At 39.1% G+C, this 18,213-nt stretch overlaps 2 protein-coding genes across 3 annotated transcripts; one reads left to right on the top strand and one right to left on the bottom strand.

Moving 5' to 3' along the window:
- Positions 1–2,552: 2,552 nt before the first annotated feature.
- On the top strand, positions 2,553–7,531 carry hnrnpaba (heterogeneous nuclear ribonucleoprotein A/Ba). 2 transcript variants are annotated; one of them, XM_053506322.1, is made up of 9 exons: positions 2,553–2,674; positions 3,142–3,357; positions 4,858–5,026; positions 5,165–5,323; positions 5,400–5,555; positions 5,638–5,734; positions 5,900–6,064; positions 6,170–6,253; positions 6,761–7,531. In XM_053506322.1, exons 2-8 carry the CDS (start codon positions 3,158–3,160, stop codon positions 6,238–6,240), a joined length of 1,017 nt encoding a protein of 338 aa, XP_053362297.1. In that variant the 5' UTR covers positions 2,553–2,674; positions 3,142–3,157; the 3' UTR covers positions 6,241–6,253; positions 6,761–7,531. The 2 variants fall into 2 exon arrangements, with proteins under 2 accessions (XP_053362297.1, XP_053362296.1); XM_053506321.1 differs by having other exon boundaries at positions 2,568–2,700.
- A 4,797-nt stretch (positions 7,532–12,328) lies between these two features.
- eif4ebp3l (eukaryotic translation initiation factor 4E binding protein 3, like) lies at positions 12,329–17,166 on the bottom strand. The gene is made up of 3 exons (XM_053506240.1): positions 16,787–17,166; positions 13,027–13,200; positions 12,329–12,471 (listed from the first exon to the last, which is right to left on the bottom strand). The coding sequence occupies exons 1-3, from the start codon at positions 16,917–16,919 to the stop codon at positions 12,440–12,442; spliced, it is 339 nt and encodes a 112-aa protein (XP_053362215.1). The 5' UTR covers positions 16,920–17,166; the 3' UTR covers positions 12,329–12,439.
- Between the last annotated feature and the right edge of the window lie 1,047 nt (positions 17,167–18,213).

Below are 18,213 nucleotides of genomic sequence, written 5' to 3'. Positions count from 1 at the left end.
GTTCTTTGGTTCAAGAGTGGCTTGACACAAGGAATGCAACAGTTTTAGTCGATGTCCTGGATACGTCCATGTGTGGTGACTCTTGACTCCAGCTGCCGTTCACTCTTTGTTAAATTCTTGAATGGGCATCAGTTCACAATCCTCTCAAGGCTGCGGGTGTCCTCCCTGTGCTTGTGTGCCTTTTTCTATCACATTTTTTTACTTCCATTATATTAATTTGTATATATATTAATTTGAGTTAAATAGCTGATTAGAGTGTGACACCGTGAGTCTCCAATATTTAACTTTTTCACAATTTTAAAATTTTCTGAGATACTAAAGTTTGGGTTTTCATTAGCTGTAAAGCATAATCATTTAAATAAAAAGAAATAAACATTAGAAATATATTAGACTGTGCGTAATTAATCTATATAATATAGGAGTTTCTCTTTTTTAATTGAACTACTGAAATAAATAAACTTTTTGATGATATTCTAATTTATTGAGATGCACCTGTATATACTATACAGTGGGGCAAAAGGTATTTAGTCAGCCACCAGTTGTGCAAGTTCATCCTTTTAAAAAGACGAGAGAGGCTTGTAATTTTTTTCAAAAAAGAATGCTGAGTTGCATCCAAAGAACACCATACCTACTGTGAAGCATGGGGGTGGAAACATCATGCTTTGGGGCTGTTTTTCTGCCAAGAGACCAGCATGACTGATCCGTGTAAAGGAAAGAATGAATGGGGCCATGTATCGTGAGATTTTGAGTGAAAACCTCCTTCCATTAGCAAGGGCATTGAAGATGAAAAATGGCTGAGACTTTTCGCGTGACAATGACCCCAAACACACTGCCCGGGCAACGAAGAAGTGGCTTCGTAAGAAGCATTTTAAGGTCCTGGAGTCACCTAGCCAGTCTCCAGATCTCAACCTCATAGAAACTCTTTGGAGGAAGTTGAAAGTCTGTGTTTCCCAGCGACAGCCCCAAAACATCACTGCTTTAGAGGAGACCTGCATGGAGGAATGGGCCAAAATACCAGCAACAGTGTGTGAAAACCTTGTGAAGACTTACAGAAAACATCTGACCTCTGTCATTGCCAACAGGGGCCAGGTCTTTGGACTCTTTGGTTTGGACTATGGTTCGGAAGATCCCAGGTTCAAACCCCACAACCACCAAGTTGCCACAGTTGGGCCCTTGAGCAAGGCCCTTAACCCTCAACTGCTCAGATGTATAATGAGATAAAAAAAAGTAAGTTGCTCTGGATAAGAGCATCTGCCTAAATGTATATAACAAAGTATTGAAATGAAATTTTATCATAATTTGCTAATAAATTCCTAAAAAATTCTTATTTTGTCTCTTATAGTTTAGGTGTACTTATGATACAAATTACATGCCTCTCTCATCTTTTTAAGTGGGAGAACTTGCACAACTGGTGGCTGAATAAATACATATTTGCGCCACTATATACATACAGTGGGTACTATGAATGTAGTGCCGGTTCCAAGCCCGGACAAAATGGGAGGGTATATATATATATATATAGTATATAGTCATACGGCATGGTGGCATAGTGGTTAGCACTGTGGCCTCACGCTGGTTGGATTTCTATCTTGGGTCTGTGTGCGTGGAGTTTTCGTCTTCTCTCCATGCTTGGTAGGTTTTTTCAGAGTACTCCAGTTTCCTTCCACAGTACGAGGACATGTAGATTAGGTTAATTGGTGTTCCCATATTGCCTGTTGTGTGTGGGTGTGCCCCCACCCTATGCGCTAAGTATCCTGGGACAGGCTACAGGCACCCACGACCCTGTACACAGTGTATAGAAGGGTATAGAAGATGAATGACTGAATAAAAAATATATAGTAGTGACAGGTCTATTCTCAGTGTTGATATGGAGCGGGTGGTGGTATTAGGTGTATTTCACCCCAGCGTGAATAGCTGCTGGAGTAAAAGCTGTTGGTGAACCTGGACGTGTTTGCTCTCTGCTCTGAGGTATCTCATGTTGTAGCCTGACCTCCTCCATCTGAACGTGTTGGAGAACTTTACAATTAAAAAAATAAAGCTTTAGGGATCCAGTAAATAGGAAGAACATTACTGTCCGGATTCTGAATAATGCCAAATAGTTTGGAATTATGTACATTGGGTTTATCTGTTCTGAATGTGGAGAGAGATGTAAGGTTTTCTTCCTCAGGTAATGGAAGGAAATGGCTCCAAGGTCTGAGACTATTTCATTTATTTGTCATGTATCATGTATTTTTTTCATAAGATAAATAAGCCGTTTTTAAATAAGGAGTACTTTTCATGTTTTAATAAAACAGGTTCTAGTTTGAATTTGCAAAGCGTAAAATTATCTATTTTCGTTTGTGAACAATTCATTTGCACATTTGTGTAAAACCAAACAAACCCTGCGTGTAAAACATGAGCACTCTGCTCTCAGGCTCAGCAGAGGTTCGGATTGTAGCGCGTTCGGGGCGTTACCAGATGACGTCAGATGCGCGCTTGTTATTGGATGTCTACTATGACTGGCAGATTGAATCATCGAATGGAACGCATCCTTATTCGGATGCCCATTCTTCCGTCCAGTAATATAACACCCTCTACAGGTCGGCGCAATAAGGAAGAGTCCTTTTTTACGGAGGATCTCAATACCCGACGGATTTTTTCTTTTCCCCTCCCCGAAAAGCGTGTCGCTTTTAAGGTATTATTTTAACCTCCGTATTTCTTGTAAGTGATAATGTTTTTATATTTAGATTATTTATTGTTTTTCTTTAGTTAAAAATCGTTTGGAAGTACGGCTCGAGCGCGGTTATATAACTGAAAGTGCGGTGCATGGTGGTTAGCATCTGCGGCTAATCTTTGTAGCGGTGAAATTTTCTAGTTTATTTTTAAAATTAAGAGGTTAAATGTATTTCTGTCTAGTACAACAGGGTTTTGTTGTGGTTTCATAGTTGTTGTTTAGCGTAGTATGTACTATGCTTGGCGATGTAGTTAATTGTTTTCTTTTATAAAATTTGTTATCGGGACTATGCTAAGCTAATCAAAATGGTGGCCAAAAAAAAGCGTCGCCGAAACTAAAGCTGGCGTGCACGCGCGCGGTCATTTTTTTTTTTTGTTATATAATGTTGTAACGTTTTTCTCGAATTTTCTGTTTTCCCCCCAAACCAGACCGTAAACAGACGCTATGGCGGACGCAGAGCAGCAGTTTATGGAGACTGCGGAGGAGAACGGGTATGAAGGTGGAGAGAATGGAGCAGAGGGTTACGAGGGCGGCGAGAGCGCAGAGCTGCAGGCCGGAGACGGGGAGAACAATGGAGCCGGAGACGGCACTCAGGACGGAGATGGAGGCCGGATAGAAGCGAGCAAAAGCGAAGAAGATGCAGGGTACGTTACGCGTCTGAGTCCTATTGTTTTTACACCCCTGAGTTTTTTTTTTTCCCGTCGTCTTTTGTTCGCGCCATGTGTGTATCGCTCTAACGGGGGAAGGGCGCTCGCGCACTGCACGCGACAGCGAATCGATTCTTCTTTACTCTAGGCATTTGGAACGAAGAGTCGACTCGGAGTCGATTTCACGCGCGTTTGATTCTGATTAGGTTCGCGCCGTATTATTTACAAAAAAGAAAAGCAAAACATGCATGTATGTCTTCTACAACGCAGAAATCACGTATGCCTCAGGGGGCAGTATGTGTTCACAGCTACTATCACAGCTCTGCATTTTATACACTGAACATGCAAGAATTTAAGTTTTATTATAGGACGTATGCATCAATATTTGCCATTCTTTTGCCTGCTTCTAGTTTCCCTTTTTTAGACTGGATTTTGTATCTTTAAAATACATTTTAAAACAATATTTTGTCAGGTGAATAGTTGGGAATCCTAAAATGGGGTAAACTTTAAGAAAAGGAATAAAATGCTATGAGTCTCAAACATATTTGTGCTGAGAACAAACCCCTCATCATATACTTAAGTTAGTTGCTCTTAAAGCTTGTAATGAAAAGTGACCAGTATTAGGAACACTAACATTAATTCTGCAGGAATGCAATATTTTGGTGCATGCATTTTATAATAACCATTCTTGTCTAGTTACTTCTTGCATGGCCATAAAGTGGCACTGCATTAAACATTGCTGAGGCTAAAGCATCATGAATGTCTCTTTCAGGTTAGGTGTTGCTTACACCACTCCATTTCTTTTTCAGTGTTGATTTAATTTTTTCAATAATATTTATATGTAATGTGATCTGTATATAGAAACAGACTGGCTCCATTAGTTTGATTTGGACCACATTGTAACTTTAATGTGTATTGCTTCACACACTCACACGTTTTATTTATATTGCTCCAGATTCTCTCTTTGCCAAATGTATATTGATTTAAATTCTCCCTACATGTAAATGACTGTTCTTCAGCCTAGCCTGGATGAAGCGGTTATTTAAATCCCTATTGCAAAAGCTGGTCATGGCTCTAATAGGGCTTTATGCAAACATTTGAAACAGTTATATGTCCTATAAGCGCTCAATGTTTTTACACAATTTATTAAATGTCATTTCAATCAAGGTAAAAAAAATGACATTTGCATTGGATAGGTTTGCTTGTCATGTAATTAAATGGAAACTCTTAATTTTAGGAGTGCTTTAACCATGTCTTAATGTGTTTACTGCAGTGCACTCGTGATAATAATTTTTTTTTGGTGCACTTTGTCATGCCCTCGTTCTGTTTGTTTGCCATCTTTCATTGATTGTCCTACACCCTCCCACCACATTACATGCCAAAATGCCACCTCTGCCTAAAGTTAATGCATCTTTCATTCAGGCAACTACACCCTCCTCCTCTCCCCCTTATTGTTTTTAATCTTTATGTTGAAGTACCGATACTTTATTCCTCTAGGAAAATGTTTGTTGGGGGACTCAGCTGGGATACTAGTAAAAAGGATCTCAAAGATTACTTCTCTAAATTTGGTGAGGTGACAGACTGCACCATTAAAATGGACCCAAACACTGGACGATCAAGAGGATTTGGGTTCATTCTGTTCAAAGATTCGGCAAGTGTAGAAAAAGTAAGTTTTTTTTTTTTTTTTTTTTGGTTTTGTTTTTCGAGCGACCGTCAAAGCACTCCAAAGTCTTAACTCTGATTTTTTCCCCCACCCACCTTAAAGCCGAATATCAAAGCGTCTGGTTGCTTATCTTATCGCTAGGTTCTAGCACAGAAGGAACACAGGCTTGACGGGAGGCAGATCGACCCCAAGAAAGCCATGGCCATGAAGAAGGAACCAGTCAAGAAAATCTTTGTTGGTGGGCTGAACCCGGAGACAACGGAAGAAAAGATCCGAGAGTACTTCGGCGCCTTCGGAGAGGTAGAGCCCTGACAATTATGCAGTTCCAAATATGCATTTTTTTCCCTTATGTTTAATGTTTTGTATTCTGTTCTAGATCGAGACCGTTGAGCTTCCAATGGATCCAAAGACAAACAAAAGGAGAGGGTTTGTCTTCATAACTTTTAAGGAAGAAGACCCGGTCAAGAAGATCATGGAGAAGAAATTTCACAACGTCAGCGGAACCAAGGACGCAAGCGGGAAAGAGAGCCTAGTGAGTTTGTGGTTCAGCACTAAATCAGATCTGATTGTGATTTATGATATGGATTGTCTAATTAAATATGTTCTCCCGTTAGTGCGAGATTAAGATTGCGCAGCCGAAGGAGGTGTATCAGCAGCAGCAGTACGGTGGAGGGCGCTTTGGAGGTGGCGGTAGAGGAAGGGGACGTGGAGGTGAGCGATGGCTAAATTAACTTAACATTTTAACTTCCCATTGGATGGGAAATGCTAATATTACTACAAAAATAGAGTATGTTATTAAATGTATTGAGCTTTTCTTGTGTGAATGAGATCTTAAAATGTTCTCACAAGGAAATATTTGTATGTCCTTGATTACAGGCCAGGGTCAAAACTGGAACCAAGGTCAAAATAACTACTGGAACCAGGGCTACGGAAACCAGGGCTACGGATACGGCGGGCAGCAAGGATACGGCGGATACGGAGGCTACGGAAACTACGACTACTCGGCAAACTACTATGGTTATGGCAGCGGCTACGATTACAGTAAGAGCGCTGCGTATGTCTGCCAGTCTGCTTCTGTTTAGACAAATCAAAAGTGAGTGACCTGCATTTTATATCCTCTGATCTTGTTCTCTCATTCATTTCCAGACCAGGGCAGCACAAATTATGGAAAAACTCCAAGACGTGGCGGCCACCAGAATAACTACAAACCATACTGATCATGTTGTGCAGGTATGTCGTGTAACTGACTTTGTTGTCGCGCAGTCTGATCTTTGTATATGACAGGGTTTGTTGACAGAAAACAAGCTCAGAACTAGATGGAACTTTACTGTTGGCAGTAGTCTGGGTTACCTCAGTGAATCTAGTATGATTGTCTGTGTATTTTTAACTGAATTCAAGGGCGGTTTGCCCTCTTTGCCCATATAAGTGCTATTGCTTTTCCTTAGTTTATACATATGGTATTTAATTAATAAATGTTACTAATTTATTAATAAATGTTAAAAGAATTCAGTGTTGTCATTAGCTTAAATGTAATTAACTGAAATTTTGTATCGGTTAAATGGAAACCCAAAACTTTTGTTTCACATTTTCCGAGTAATGTTAATTATGAGCATGAACTAACACACAGCACATTTCTAAAAGCAAGAAGTCTTAGTCACATGACATTCGAACTATGAACTCAGTCAACCTTTTTGCATGAAATTTTCTTCTCAATCTTTCTCTCTCTTTTCTTTAAAGGTGGTGCCGGAGAGGAACCTGTGACCTGATCCCAGCCGACCCCTGGGCTTCAGTCTTTTACTTTTACTGGATGTAGGCAGAATCTGGACTTCTGCTCCTTTTTTTTTTGGTTTGTTTTTGTTTTTTGTACAGACCACAATTGAGGAACCGGGGAAAGCAAATGTCACTTTTCACGTTTTCATTTTATACCTTTTTTTTTTTTTTTTTTTTTTTTTTGGTCCATTTTACATTTCCAGTGATGGAAGTGTTATTTTTACTGTACTTTTTGGTACCTTTTTGAATCTAATGTATTGTATGGTTGTATTTTACGTCTCGGCTGCATTTACCACACCTTTGGCCCTGGAGCTCTGATAAAGAAAATCCTTTTCATAATAAATTTGATTTTTTTTGTTTAATTTTGTCAGTGTTCCTTTTCCTGCATACTTGTTTTCAGTTTTCCTCATGTGCTCTCTGTTGCAAAGATGCATGGCTCACAGGCTGCAGTGATCTAAAAAGGGATTGTAAGGTTTTTTTTGTTGGTTTTTCTTTCTCCCCATCTTTTGAAAGTTTATGGCCATTACAATTATAACTTGGGGTTTTTTTCTTCACCCAATATTAGTTTTTAGAAGATCCCTTTGTCTTGTTGGTTAATTGAAAAAAAAAAAATTAAGTGGCTTTTGTAGTGGTAAAAGTATACCTCAGCACATACACCTTTATCTGTAAGAATCACTGGAAACTCATTCCTGCAGTGTCTTGGACAATTTGGTGAAAATAAACTTGGTTTTTATGATATTTGTGACATGTCTAATACTGCTTAATAATTGGAACTGAACATAATGCTATGTTTAAGCTACAATGTTATGGTTCATGTACAGAATTTTGAGGATTGGGTTAAATTCTTAGTCTCATTGGTCAGAAGTTAGTGATTGCCATCTACTAGAATCTAGTTTGGTGTTAGTCACATGTGGATATGTGTGGTTAAACAAGAAGGCTAATAAATGGAAAATGTGATCTATAAGAAATTATTTTTTATGTTCAGAGAGCTTTAATTGGACGTAGTTTCTAGTTGTTGGTATTTGGTTTATCATGGGGGTCATTGCAAGAACTAACTTGTTTGAAGGACAGTTAATAAACATTACTATAGTCAATGTTTATGGACTGTCCTTCAAACAAGTTAAATACAACTTGTAAAAATGTAAGAGTTGGAGGAACACTCTTTGTGTTTTGTTAAAAAATGGTCAATACCTTACTGCTGACCACGGCACTTTATTTCAGACGGCATCGCACTTAGCCGGTTGTATTTTTCCGTAACAGCATTTCCCTTAAGGTTGAGAGAAAGTTAATGCAGTTAGCATACATTATATAAAAGAAACGCAGTACAGTATAGACATGGTTAATCTGTGAAAGAGTAATTTAAAAGTGTACATTAAAACAAATGAGGGCATTGGTGGCTCAGTGGTTGGGCTCATGTGGAAGGCTTGAATTTAATCCCCACATAATGCCCCAAACCCCAGACACTGGATGCAGCTCTGGTTAAAATTGGAGGGGCGGTGGTAGGAAGTGCATCTGACGTAAAACCTGTGCCAAGTTGTGTGCGGATCGGATGGTCTGCTATGGCCACCTCTCGGCGGGAGCAACCAGAAAACCAGCCACAGTAACCCAAATGCTTAAGTTAATTACGCTGTCTTAGTAAGTAAAAGCCATTTTGGGTTTAGAAATGTATCGAAAATTTATGGTGTAATTCTTTTGCAAGGCAAAAGAGAAAAAAAAAAATATATATATATAGTGTGTATGGGGGAATCTTAATCTATAGGGTTGGCCAAATTTCTGAAACCACAGGCCATTTCCCAATATAGAATTTTATATTATTTAAACATACATATACCTAAATAGAAGGGAAAAAAATATATTTTTTATCAATTTACATGTTTTTTGCAGAAAATTTTGTTTAAATGGATTTTACTGATTCTGTAATGTTTTGTCCTACTACTATTTAAGTCTTCTAAGTATGAATGTGTTTAAAACTGTATAGATATGCTGTCAAGTTTTTCTACCAACATTGGCAACATTTTCTATTGAAACAGATCTACTACAAAGTGCAGTAAACAGTACTACTTGATGAACCCTTTGCTTCTGTTGAGAGTCAGAGGGCTGAAAGCCTTCTCCAGCACAGCCCAAAGATTTTCAGTATGGTTAAGGTCTGGACTCTGGTGTCTGGTGGCTGATCCATGAGTAAAATGATCTTATGCTCCCTTAACCACTCTTACAATTTGAGCTCAATGAAACCTGGCATCGTCTTGGAATATGCCATCGTGTCATCAGGTAATCGGTACATTCAGGTCTTCAGCTGACATACTTGTTTTTGGCACATAATGTTGCTGAGCCTTGACCTGACCAACAAGCAGGTCATGACACTCCACACTCTGTTACGCTGGGCACAATGCATGATGGGTGGCATCACTTCATCCGCCTCTCTTTTTACCCTGACGAACCCCTCACTCTGAAACAGGGTAAATTTGGACTCATCAGACCACATGACTTTTTTCCCCTCCAGTCTATTCTTTATGGTTTCTAGCAAAATGAAGCATTTTCCCCAATTAGTCTCTATAATAAGTGTTTTTTTTAAGGCTACACAGGTGTGTGAAAAAGCTCTGACTTAAACATATTTACATAAAAACACAATAGGAAAATAGAGTATTGTTAAGAACTGTATGACTAAATAGTTTTAAGTGATTTTAATCTTTTGTTGCGTTAATGAATGTTTTGTTGTTGAATAATTCACTGATATTAATTAAAAAGGACAAAAATTTGTTGAAAACACCAACAGTTTAAATCTTTCACAGAATACTTCACTCTCGATCAGAGAGATTATCGCTTCTGACCTTTGGTTGGTGCGATACCGCCACCTAGTGGACTGGAGTTAAGATTGAAAAACTTCAAAACATCACATAAGTAAACCAGCGTTTTTTAGGTTACCGTAATACTTTTAGTAGCTGTAACACTTTAAAACCTGAAAGAAGTATATCTGCTCGAGGCAATTCAGACAATAAATATTATAATAAATATTACTGCTGTTGAATCTGACTGAACTGAGAATAAGATAATTTTTTATTAATCCCTGAGGAAATTGTTTAGCTGCATATTTAAAAGATACAAATACAATAGGATTAGAAAAAAATAGAGAATAAAAAATGAAATACAATGTACTATAATGACAAAAAAACAGATGTAAATAGAATAAAAATATATATAAAAAAACTATAAAACTACAGACTGTACAGAAAGGTGTTTCTGGTATTCAGGTATTGAGTGCTTTTCCTATTTGCTCTGAATTTGAATGAAATAAGTAAAAGTTCCCTTTAATATTACTAATAATGTATGAGAAGAAAACACCATTTTCATTAGTTTAATATTTATTACCCCCAAAATTTGGACCCTAGTACCCCTCGCATCTCGTGAACGGGCCTGCAGCTGTGTGGCGGTTGCATAATGATGTCTGAGTGCCTAGGTCTTTAGGTACTGGTCATCGTTGCGGTCTGTCACTCCAGGGGCTTCACTTCTGGGTCTGTCATGAACTCTGCCAGTAGTTCTGTGTCTTGATGCGAGTCTGCTGATGACACTTTGAGACACACCAAGTTCACGAGCAACATCTGACTGCCTGCCACCGACCCGAAGGCGCGCCATGGCCAGGTGGCGCCGCTCGTCTGTTAAGTGACGTTGTGTGTTCATGGCTGTTTCAATAATGAATTTGAAATGACTTACTGACAATACCAGCTTTTTATACCCACAGAATGTGGAAATTAATGAAAGAAAGGAGTTATAGAGGTTAATTGCCACTGGTATAAATGACGTCCTGTGGCGTTTAGTTTTAGATTTGGTAGTCTCAGTCTGTGGATAAATGTGCTCCTGTATGACCTCAGTGACTCGTGTAGGGGATGTGATGTGTCGTCCATGATACTGAGAAGTTTCTTCAGCATCCTCCTTTCAGATACCTCAACTAGAGACTCCAGCTCCACTCCAATGACAGAGCCCGCTTTTCTGATGAGCTTGTTAAGTCTGTTGGTATCAACTGATTTTAATCTGCTACCCCAGCAGACTACAGCAGAGAAGATGAAGAAAGCTGGAGACCACAGAATGGTAGAACATCTGAAACATGCTTCTGTATACATCAAAGGACCTAAGTCTTCTGAGAAAGGCGACTCTGACCTCTTTGTACACAGCAACAGTGTTCTTTGACCAGTGCAGTTAATTGTCAGTGTGAACGCCCAATGAGAATCGCAGTGTGCAAAAATTAAATCAACAGCCTGCCTATGATTTGCTCTAGTACTTTATGATATAATAATAAAATAATGTATAATGATGATGTTGTGAATGGTATAATTAACTAACTTAAATATATAAAAGTGTTTATACAGACAAAAAAGGCCAAAAATGTATGCACACTTCAGGAAAAGAAAAATAACATGATGTATATTATAACAATATATATCATATAGAAACAAATTTAGTATTAAAATATTTATACATGCTTTTTCCTCAAGTGTGTATACAGTATATTGTTTTGTCTGACTCTGTATATCTCCATCAAGGAAGCTCTGTTTATTATTGTATTCACTCCCATTTTACGACCTTCAATCAACATTCACTCGCGCTCATTCACACACTGGGAACGCCAGTTAGCTGAACTGGCATGTCTTTGGACTGTGGGAGGAAACCCACCAAAGCACGGGGAGAACATGCACACACTCCACACACACAGACCCTGGGGCGGGAATCAAACTCGGACCCTAAAGGTATACACAGACGGCCTAAAAAATGTATACATACTTTAATAGTTCTTATCTATGACTTTTTTTAAAACATGAATTAAATGATGTCTGCAATGTGTAGCATTGTGTTTCCTCGAAAGATGTCTCCATAACTTCAGCAGTCTCAGCAATGGCATTTTTTACAGGACTGCATATTATTATTATTATCATCATCAGTATATGTGAGAAAAACCTGCACTCTCCTGAGGGTGCACAAACTTATGCTCTCAATCATAAACTACGTCCTGTCTTCTGGGTCATGTGTACTCGTGTAAGCATTGCAAACAAACAAACAAACAAAAACAAAACACTTGACTCAAATGATATTTTGTGTCACAGTTTAATAAAAGTAATAAAAACTCAGCAAACAACATTCTGGAGAAAAACTCATCAGGAAGAAAATATATTTGGGTAAAATAGTTTCAAATATGATTTATGAATTATGTTGATTTAATTATTACACACTTTGTTATATGCCGTTTGTCCTGAATCACAGAGATAAAGGGACAGCTTTGAAGTATGTACGTGTCTATGCGTTTACCTTATCAACCCCCCCCCCCCACTTCTAATAAAATCTAATGATTTCCCATTTTTTTAAACAAAAAAATAATACAAAGTACCGTATGTACAATAAGCATCATTAACAGGATGCCCAGACATCCCGTGCACAGTCTCTTTTCTTTGTATTCTGCAGATGAAAAATACCTGAAATAAAGCTGTAAACAAATGAAAAACACTGTTTGAGTGCTCGTGTCTATACACATCTTTAAAAAAAAAAAAAAAAAAAAAAACCTTCAAACGGAACTGAGTGAATCCAGTGAGAGCTGGTCGATGGGGAAATGTAGCAGCGTCCCAGCAGAAATGCGTTCTCCACAGGAGGCACGTCACAGGCTCAAATGTCCATCTCGAACTGGTTGTCGTCAGCTACATAAGGGGGGGGGGGGACGGGACAGAAACAGTGTGTTAGCAGGAGCATCCTAGACACGTCAACAGCTTTATTCACTGTAGTGGGCATGTCGTCACAGTTAGGGGACCTCTAGCGGGCATTTTATCATGTTTCCTTTACACCTAGGGGCACCTTCAGGGGCATGTCGTCATGTTTACTCACACGTAGGAGAACTCGATCATGTTCTTCCGTTTAAAATGCAGCCTAAACGTTTCCTTTTCTGTAAGGACATCCTACAAGGCACTTTTTTAGGTTTAATCTCCCACTTATATGACACCCTAGAAGGCATTTTGGTTTCCACCATGTGAGCGGTCTTCTACAGTTGATGTTTTATCTGGAGTAATGGCATCGGTGAAGCATACTGTCCTCGATTATTTCCCTCTAACATCCGACCCGCTATGTTTTCTTCCTTCCTTGGCAGTGGCAGATGATAAGCGGCACGTATCTATCTAACGAACCCTTTTTTATCCCTTTAAACCTTGAGCCATGTTTTTTATGCTACTCGTCTGGCAGTTTATTCAGATTTGCTTTACCTGCTGCGTCCTTGTCCTCCTCCTGCTCTTCTTTCAGCTCCTCCAGTTTGCCCAGAGGATGATTGGAAGGAATCGTCACCCCGGGGATCTGGGGCAGGCAGCAGGGCGGGGTCCGGGCGATTGGCGAGTTCCTACACTCAAGCAGAAACTTTCTGTCGTAGATGATCCGAGTGCCTGTGGAAGGGAAGGATTCACATCTGGGTTACACATATCCAGAAAAAAAGAATTTGTGTTTGGATTCGCTCATTTTTACTAATAATTACGCAAGCTGTTCGAGCCGAAGCGGGACTTTTGATTGTGCAGAATAACAGAACACATTTATGAGATTAAGAACTCCCTTTACTTTTGCTACACTAATGCACTTATTCCAGGGTTTCACTACTGCTTGGGTAGCATCAAGATAGAAAGTTTTCTCAGTACACCGGAGCCACGACCGAACTGCCTGTCTGATTCGTATCTAAAACACCGCTGGCCTCCCAGGAACTTCTTTAATGGACAAAACATGTGGAAATCTATGGGACTGAGGTCAGGACTAAATGGGGGACGTGGCAATACCTCCCAGCTGAGCTCCTGTAACATGCAGGTGTTGTTGTTGAGTGATTGCGTGTGCAGTTCACACAGACAAGATGCGTCTCTTCTACAAGTTGGCAACAAATAATCCGCCGATTTTCAAGGATCAGGTGTTCCACATGCTGAGTATTCATTCACAGGAAATTCCATCACAAATCCCGTTTTGACTCGAACGTCCTCGACCTCGTAACATATGTAAAACGCCGCTGTATGAAGTATCTAATTTACCTTTTTTTTTTTTTATACAAATTTAAAAAATATTTAAAAAATACAAAATACAATTTTTTAATTACAAATTATTCAGCTTACATTTTCATTTAATATCGAAAAAAATCTGTTCGGGTGATATTAACAAAAGATAATTTTTTAACTAAACAGCCGTTTTTCCCCTGAGAGTGAATATTAATGCATTACAGAATGTTTTATATCATTCTTTTTATTTATTTTATTTTTGACCAAAAACAATAGTTATTCAAATTGCGTCGCATGTTATTATTACAAAAGTTGTGCACTTTATTCTTCTTCTTCTATGACACAGCTCTAATGTGTTTTATTCTAACGAATAAAAATTTACTTAAAATCATGAATAACCCTGAACGTGTGACTCTCTGCATATTATTTATAATTTATAATTTTACGACCCTAAAAAAATATTCTTTAACCCTCTGTTTGTTTATTATTAAAATCATAACTTTCATTGTTATAAAAATCATTCTTTTTTAATTTTTTCAGCGTTGAACATCATGAGTTGTTACTGACCCTTATATTAGTATCATTTATTTAAGTCTTAACAGTGCAGCTCTGAGGGAAACAAACAAAAAAAAAAAACACACACAGCTCTCTGTTTGAACAAATGCATTAAAGTATCTCACACTGTGGCTTTTGTCCCGTGCGTTAGGGGAGCAGCACTCGCACGGATCTGAATGAGAGAGGAGACGACGAGGCTTTGGCATCCGTGTTGAAGTTCTAGGAAATCTGAGCACATGCTCAACAAGCTGGAGGGAGCCATTTTGTGGCAGGCCAGACCACATGGAGGTTACATAAGGTCTGAATGTGTACAAACAAGGTACACACACACACACACGGGCAGCCCGAGTATACTCCCTGATTTCATCTTTATGGTAAAGTTTAAACCCTTTAACACACACGACTGTAAGGCGTGGTGCGGCGCAGCGAGCAGAGCTGCGGTTGCCTGAAGTTTGACCGGTACGAGGGGTGGTGCTCGCTCAGAGAGGAGCTGTACTATATCCACACTCTCCATCAAGAAGCAGAAAAACATGTTATGCAACCTTGTCTATTTTGTGCACTGTGTTCTTGATAGAAAAAAAGAAAAAAGAAAAAAGTACTGAAGGAGAAGGGAGGAGGAAGTAAAGACACTGCGAGCAAAACACCAAGGTTGTGCTGTTCCTCAACACAAACTGTACTCGGGCTGTTCCTGAGTACAATTCAGATTTACAGAAATTTAAAAGTGCAGATTTAGTCTGACATGCATGGGAAAACTTCCTGAGACAACATGAGGAAAGGGGACGAGCTGGATCTATTCATCTGAGTTGGTTAAGACATATACAGCTAACCTGTGTTTGAGTTACTGATCTGAAGGTCGACGGTTCAAGCCCTCACTCGCCAGGTTGACGCTGTTGGGCCCTTAAACAAGGCCCTTCACCATGTCTGCTCCAGATGTGCTGCACTGTATAATAACTCTGATCTGGTATATGTGATGAACAAAGCTTGAACTTAACATTTAATTACGATGATTTGTGTTTAGCATTTGATTATTTATTTATAGTTAATTAGCATCAAACAGCTGTTTAAAAAAATGTTTTTAAAAAATCTGTGAAACTAAGTGTAAGAGCACCGGCACCACTTCCAAGTAAAGATAAATGAAAAATAAGTAAAACAGATCCTTGAGTGTGTGTGAAGCCTGGCTGATTTATTTCTAGCCCAGACTGTACTGTACATTAATGCAGCCCCCTCAGGTTGTAAACATTTAAGGTGATTACACAAGAATGATAAAAATTCAGGCTGCATTTTGGGCTAAGGTTTTTCAGCCACATCTGTAATGCATCACACCTTCAAGAACAGTTTTTATTTATTTATTTATTTATTTATTTATTTTCTAAAAGCCTTACAGCCTTAGGACACGTCCCCCAGTGTGTTCAAAGTATGAAGTAATGGACGGGAAACTAGAAATGATTAATACCTCAAGGAAACATGCTTGAAGAATTACACAACAACAGACACAGCTTTCTTTCTGTGTGTTCCACATCCTTCTTCTTATTATTATTAATAGTGCTGCCTTGTGATCTAAGGCACTGCTCAACCGTAACAGTCTCATTCTTACACTAATGGTAAAATTTTCGATTTTACTCACTGCATTCTGACAAAAGATCTAATCTTAAAAAAAAAAAAAAAAACTCCCCAAGTTAACTTTACTACACACGACCTCAACGTTACTTTGGCTGGAACAAAAAGTTCTGGGTTATTCCTGAAATGCAACAGCTGTGGAAGTAGGGAAGGGTGGCTTTCCAAGAAAAATCCCTCCTACTTGGCGAAGCATGGCTGGTATTCCTGTTTAATAAAGACTGTGTGATAAAAACAGGAACAATCCGAAAGCTGGGTCAGGGTCGACGGCTTATCGAGTGTGTTTTTTTTTTGTGCGAGTGTGTTGTTTTTGAACAGCTCAGGAGTGCAGTATCTCTGGAACAAACAAGCTGTGAATAGATAAGGTATCATATAATGTTATGCAAAACAAACCTCTGTTCTGTGCGATAAAGAAGCAGACGTTGAGTAATTAACTTAGGATGTTTATCCAGCTAAGAGGAAACTTTGCTACAGAAAGCGTGCAACAGTTGTATGCAGAGTTGTTTAAGAGACAGAAAAACACTGCATGCTGGTTTACAGATGTTGACTTCAGGGGTTTGTTCAACGCCCTAACAAGACCCGAAAAGCAAAATTCATCTATTTTTTTTTTCCATTTAGTGATTTGATTTTTCAAAATAAGAATCCTTTATTTACATTTGGTGTAAAAATCAAAACCTTTCACCCACTTGCAAGACTGATTCCCAGTCCTTCCTTGTATAGACACAGTGTGTAATCTGGATATGTGTAGTTTCTTTATGATCAACCATGCACACTTAGATCCTTGCTCGGTCACACTGTAGCCCTTCTTTGGAAAGAAGCATGTGCTCACCTCCTGGTGTGGTGGAGAACAGGGTTCCTCCAGGAGTCTGGCTGTAGAGGTCTGGGAGCTGGGACCAGTCCTTCAGCTGGATCACACGGGTCGGGATGGGACAGCTCCTGGTCTTCTGTGTGTTAGCTGACATGGTGGACCTACAAGCTGGAGGAGTTCTGTAGAAGAAGCAGACAATAAAGCTGTCCCACTGCTGATTATTATTCTTTCTGTTGACTGATTCTGACTTCCTTACTTTTCTGTTCTTCCCTTTTTTTTTTTTTAGCTAAACTAAACTAACCAGCTTTCTAAAAGCACATTGTTGCAGAAGGAGACCAGTTGCAGAAGCAGTTGTACTTTTCCACAGCAGGATCTACAGTAGTGGGTGCAGGGTGTGTGTGTGTGTGTGTGTGTGGATATTTAACACCAACAGACAGGACGTGCTGATCAGGGTTGCCAGATTGGGAGGTTCCTTGATCACACACACAAAAAAGAATCACCCTAAACTACTTGCATGTTAATATTTTGTGAGCTTCATATTGAGAATGAAATGCTCACAAAATTAATTTCTTTTAGTTTAAACTCTGGTTAATTACCCAGTGTCATCTGTACAGATCATTACTAATGTCCACGATCATGTTCATTATATTCTTTCATCTTTTTGAAATAAAGGGATTATGAATATTTTCCTCCTATTACTTTATTTACATTTAAGCATCATTGGCAGCCGACCTCTTATCCACAGATTCGTAGATTTTTATCTTACTATACATCTGAGCAGACTTGGTGGTCTTGGGATTTGACACTGGGACCTTCCGAACCATAGGCCGAATTCCCAAATTTCAAATTCAAATTTTTATTCATCACATACACAGTCGTACACAGTATGATATGAAGTGTAAATGCTTATATGACTGCTGTTGTCCAATGCTTTAACCACTGACTCCTGACTTTATAACATATATAGGTTGGTTTGCCATGTATCAGATTTATCTACTGTATATCAGATTTAGGCAGATCCTGACGCCTATGTGTCCTGCAAATAACCTGCGAATGAAGTGTGTGGTCAACTCGCTGCCGCTCCTCATGCCGCTCCAATGTATCGACAGACCTTACTTCTGCCTGTCATATGCGCCGTCAGTCTGATCCGGAGTTTCAGTAGCCCTGAGCTTGATCTGACTTACCTGTTTTGCCGTAGTCATTGGTGCCTAATGTTACAGAGGGTGAGGAACGCCTGTGACACGGTCGCAGTATGACTTAAAAGTCATAAATGATGCTGCCTACTGTTATATCTGAAGGAGGAACACCAGTGATGGAGAACACACACAGAAATTCAGCATGATAGATTAACAATGTGTTGTGTATAATATGTATTTCTACTTTGTAAGCGATTTGTTTGGAAACAGAGGTCCAGGTTCGATTCCCGCCTCTGAGTTTGTGTGTGGGTT

The sequence above is a fragment of the Clarias gariepinus genome, chromosome 10 (assembly GCF_024256425.1).
Source record: "Clarias gariepinus isolate MV-2021 ecotype Netherlands chromosome 10, CGAR_prim_01v2, whole genome shotgun sequence".
Taxonomy (NCBI): Eukaryota; Metazoa; Chordata; class Actinopteri; order Siluriformes; family Clariidae; genus Clarias; species Clarias gariepinus.
The sequence above is the reverse complement of the archived record's forward strand: the minus strand, read 5'-3'. Positions and strand labels throughout refer to the sequence as shown.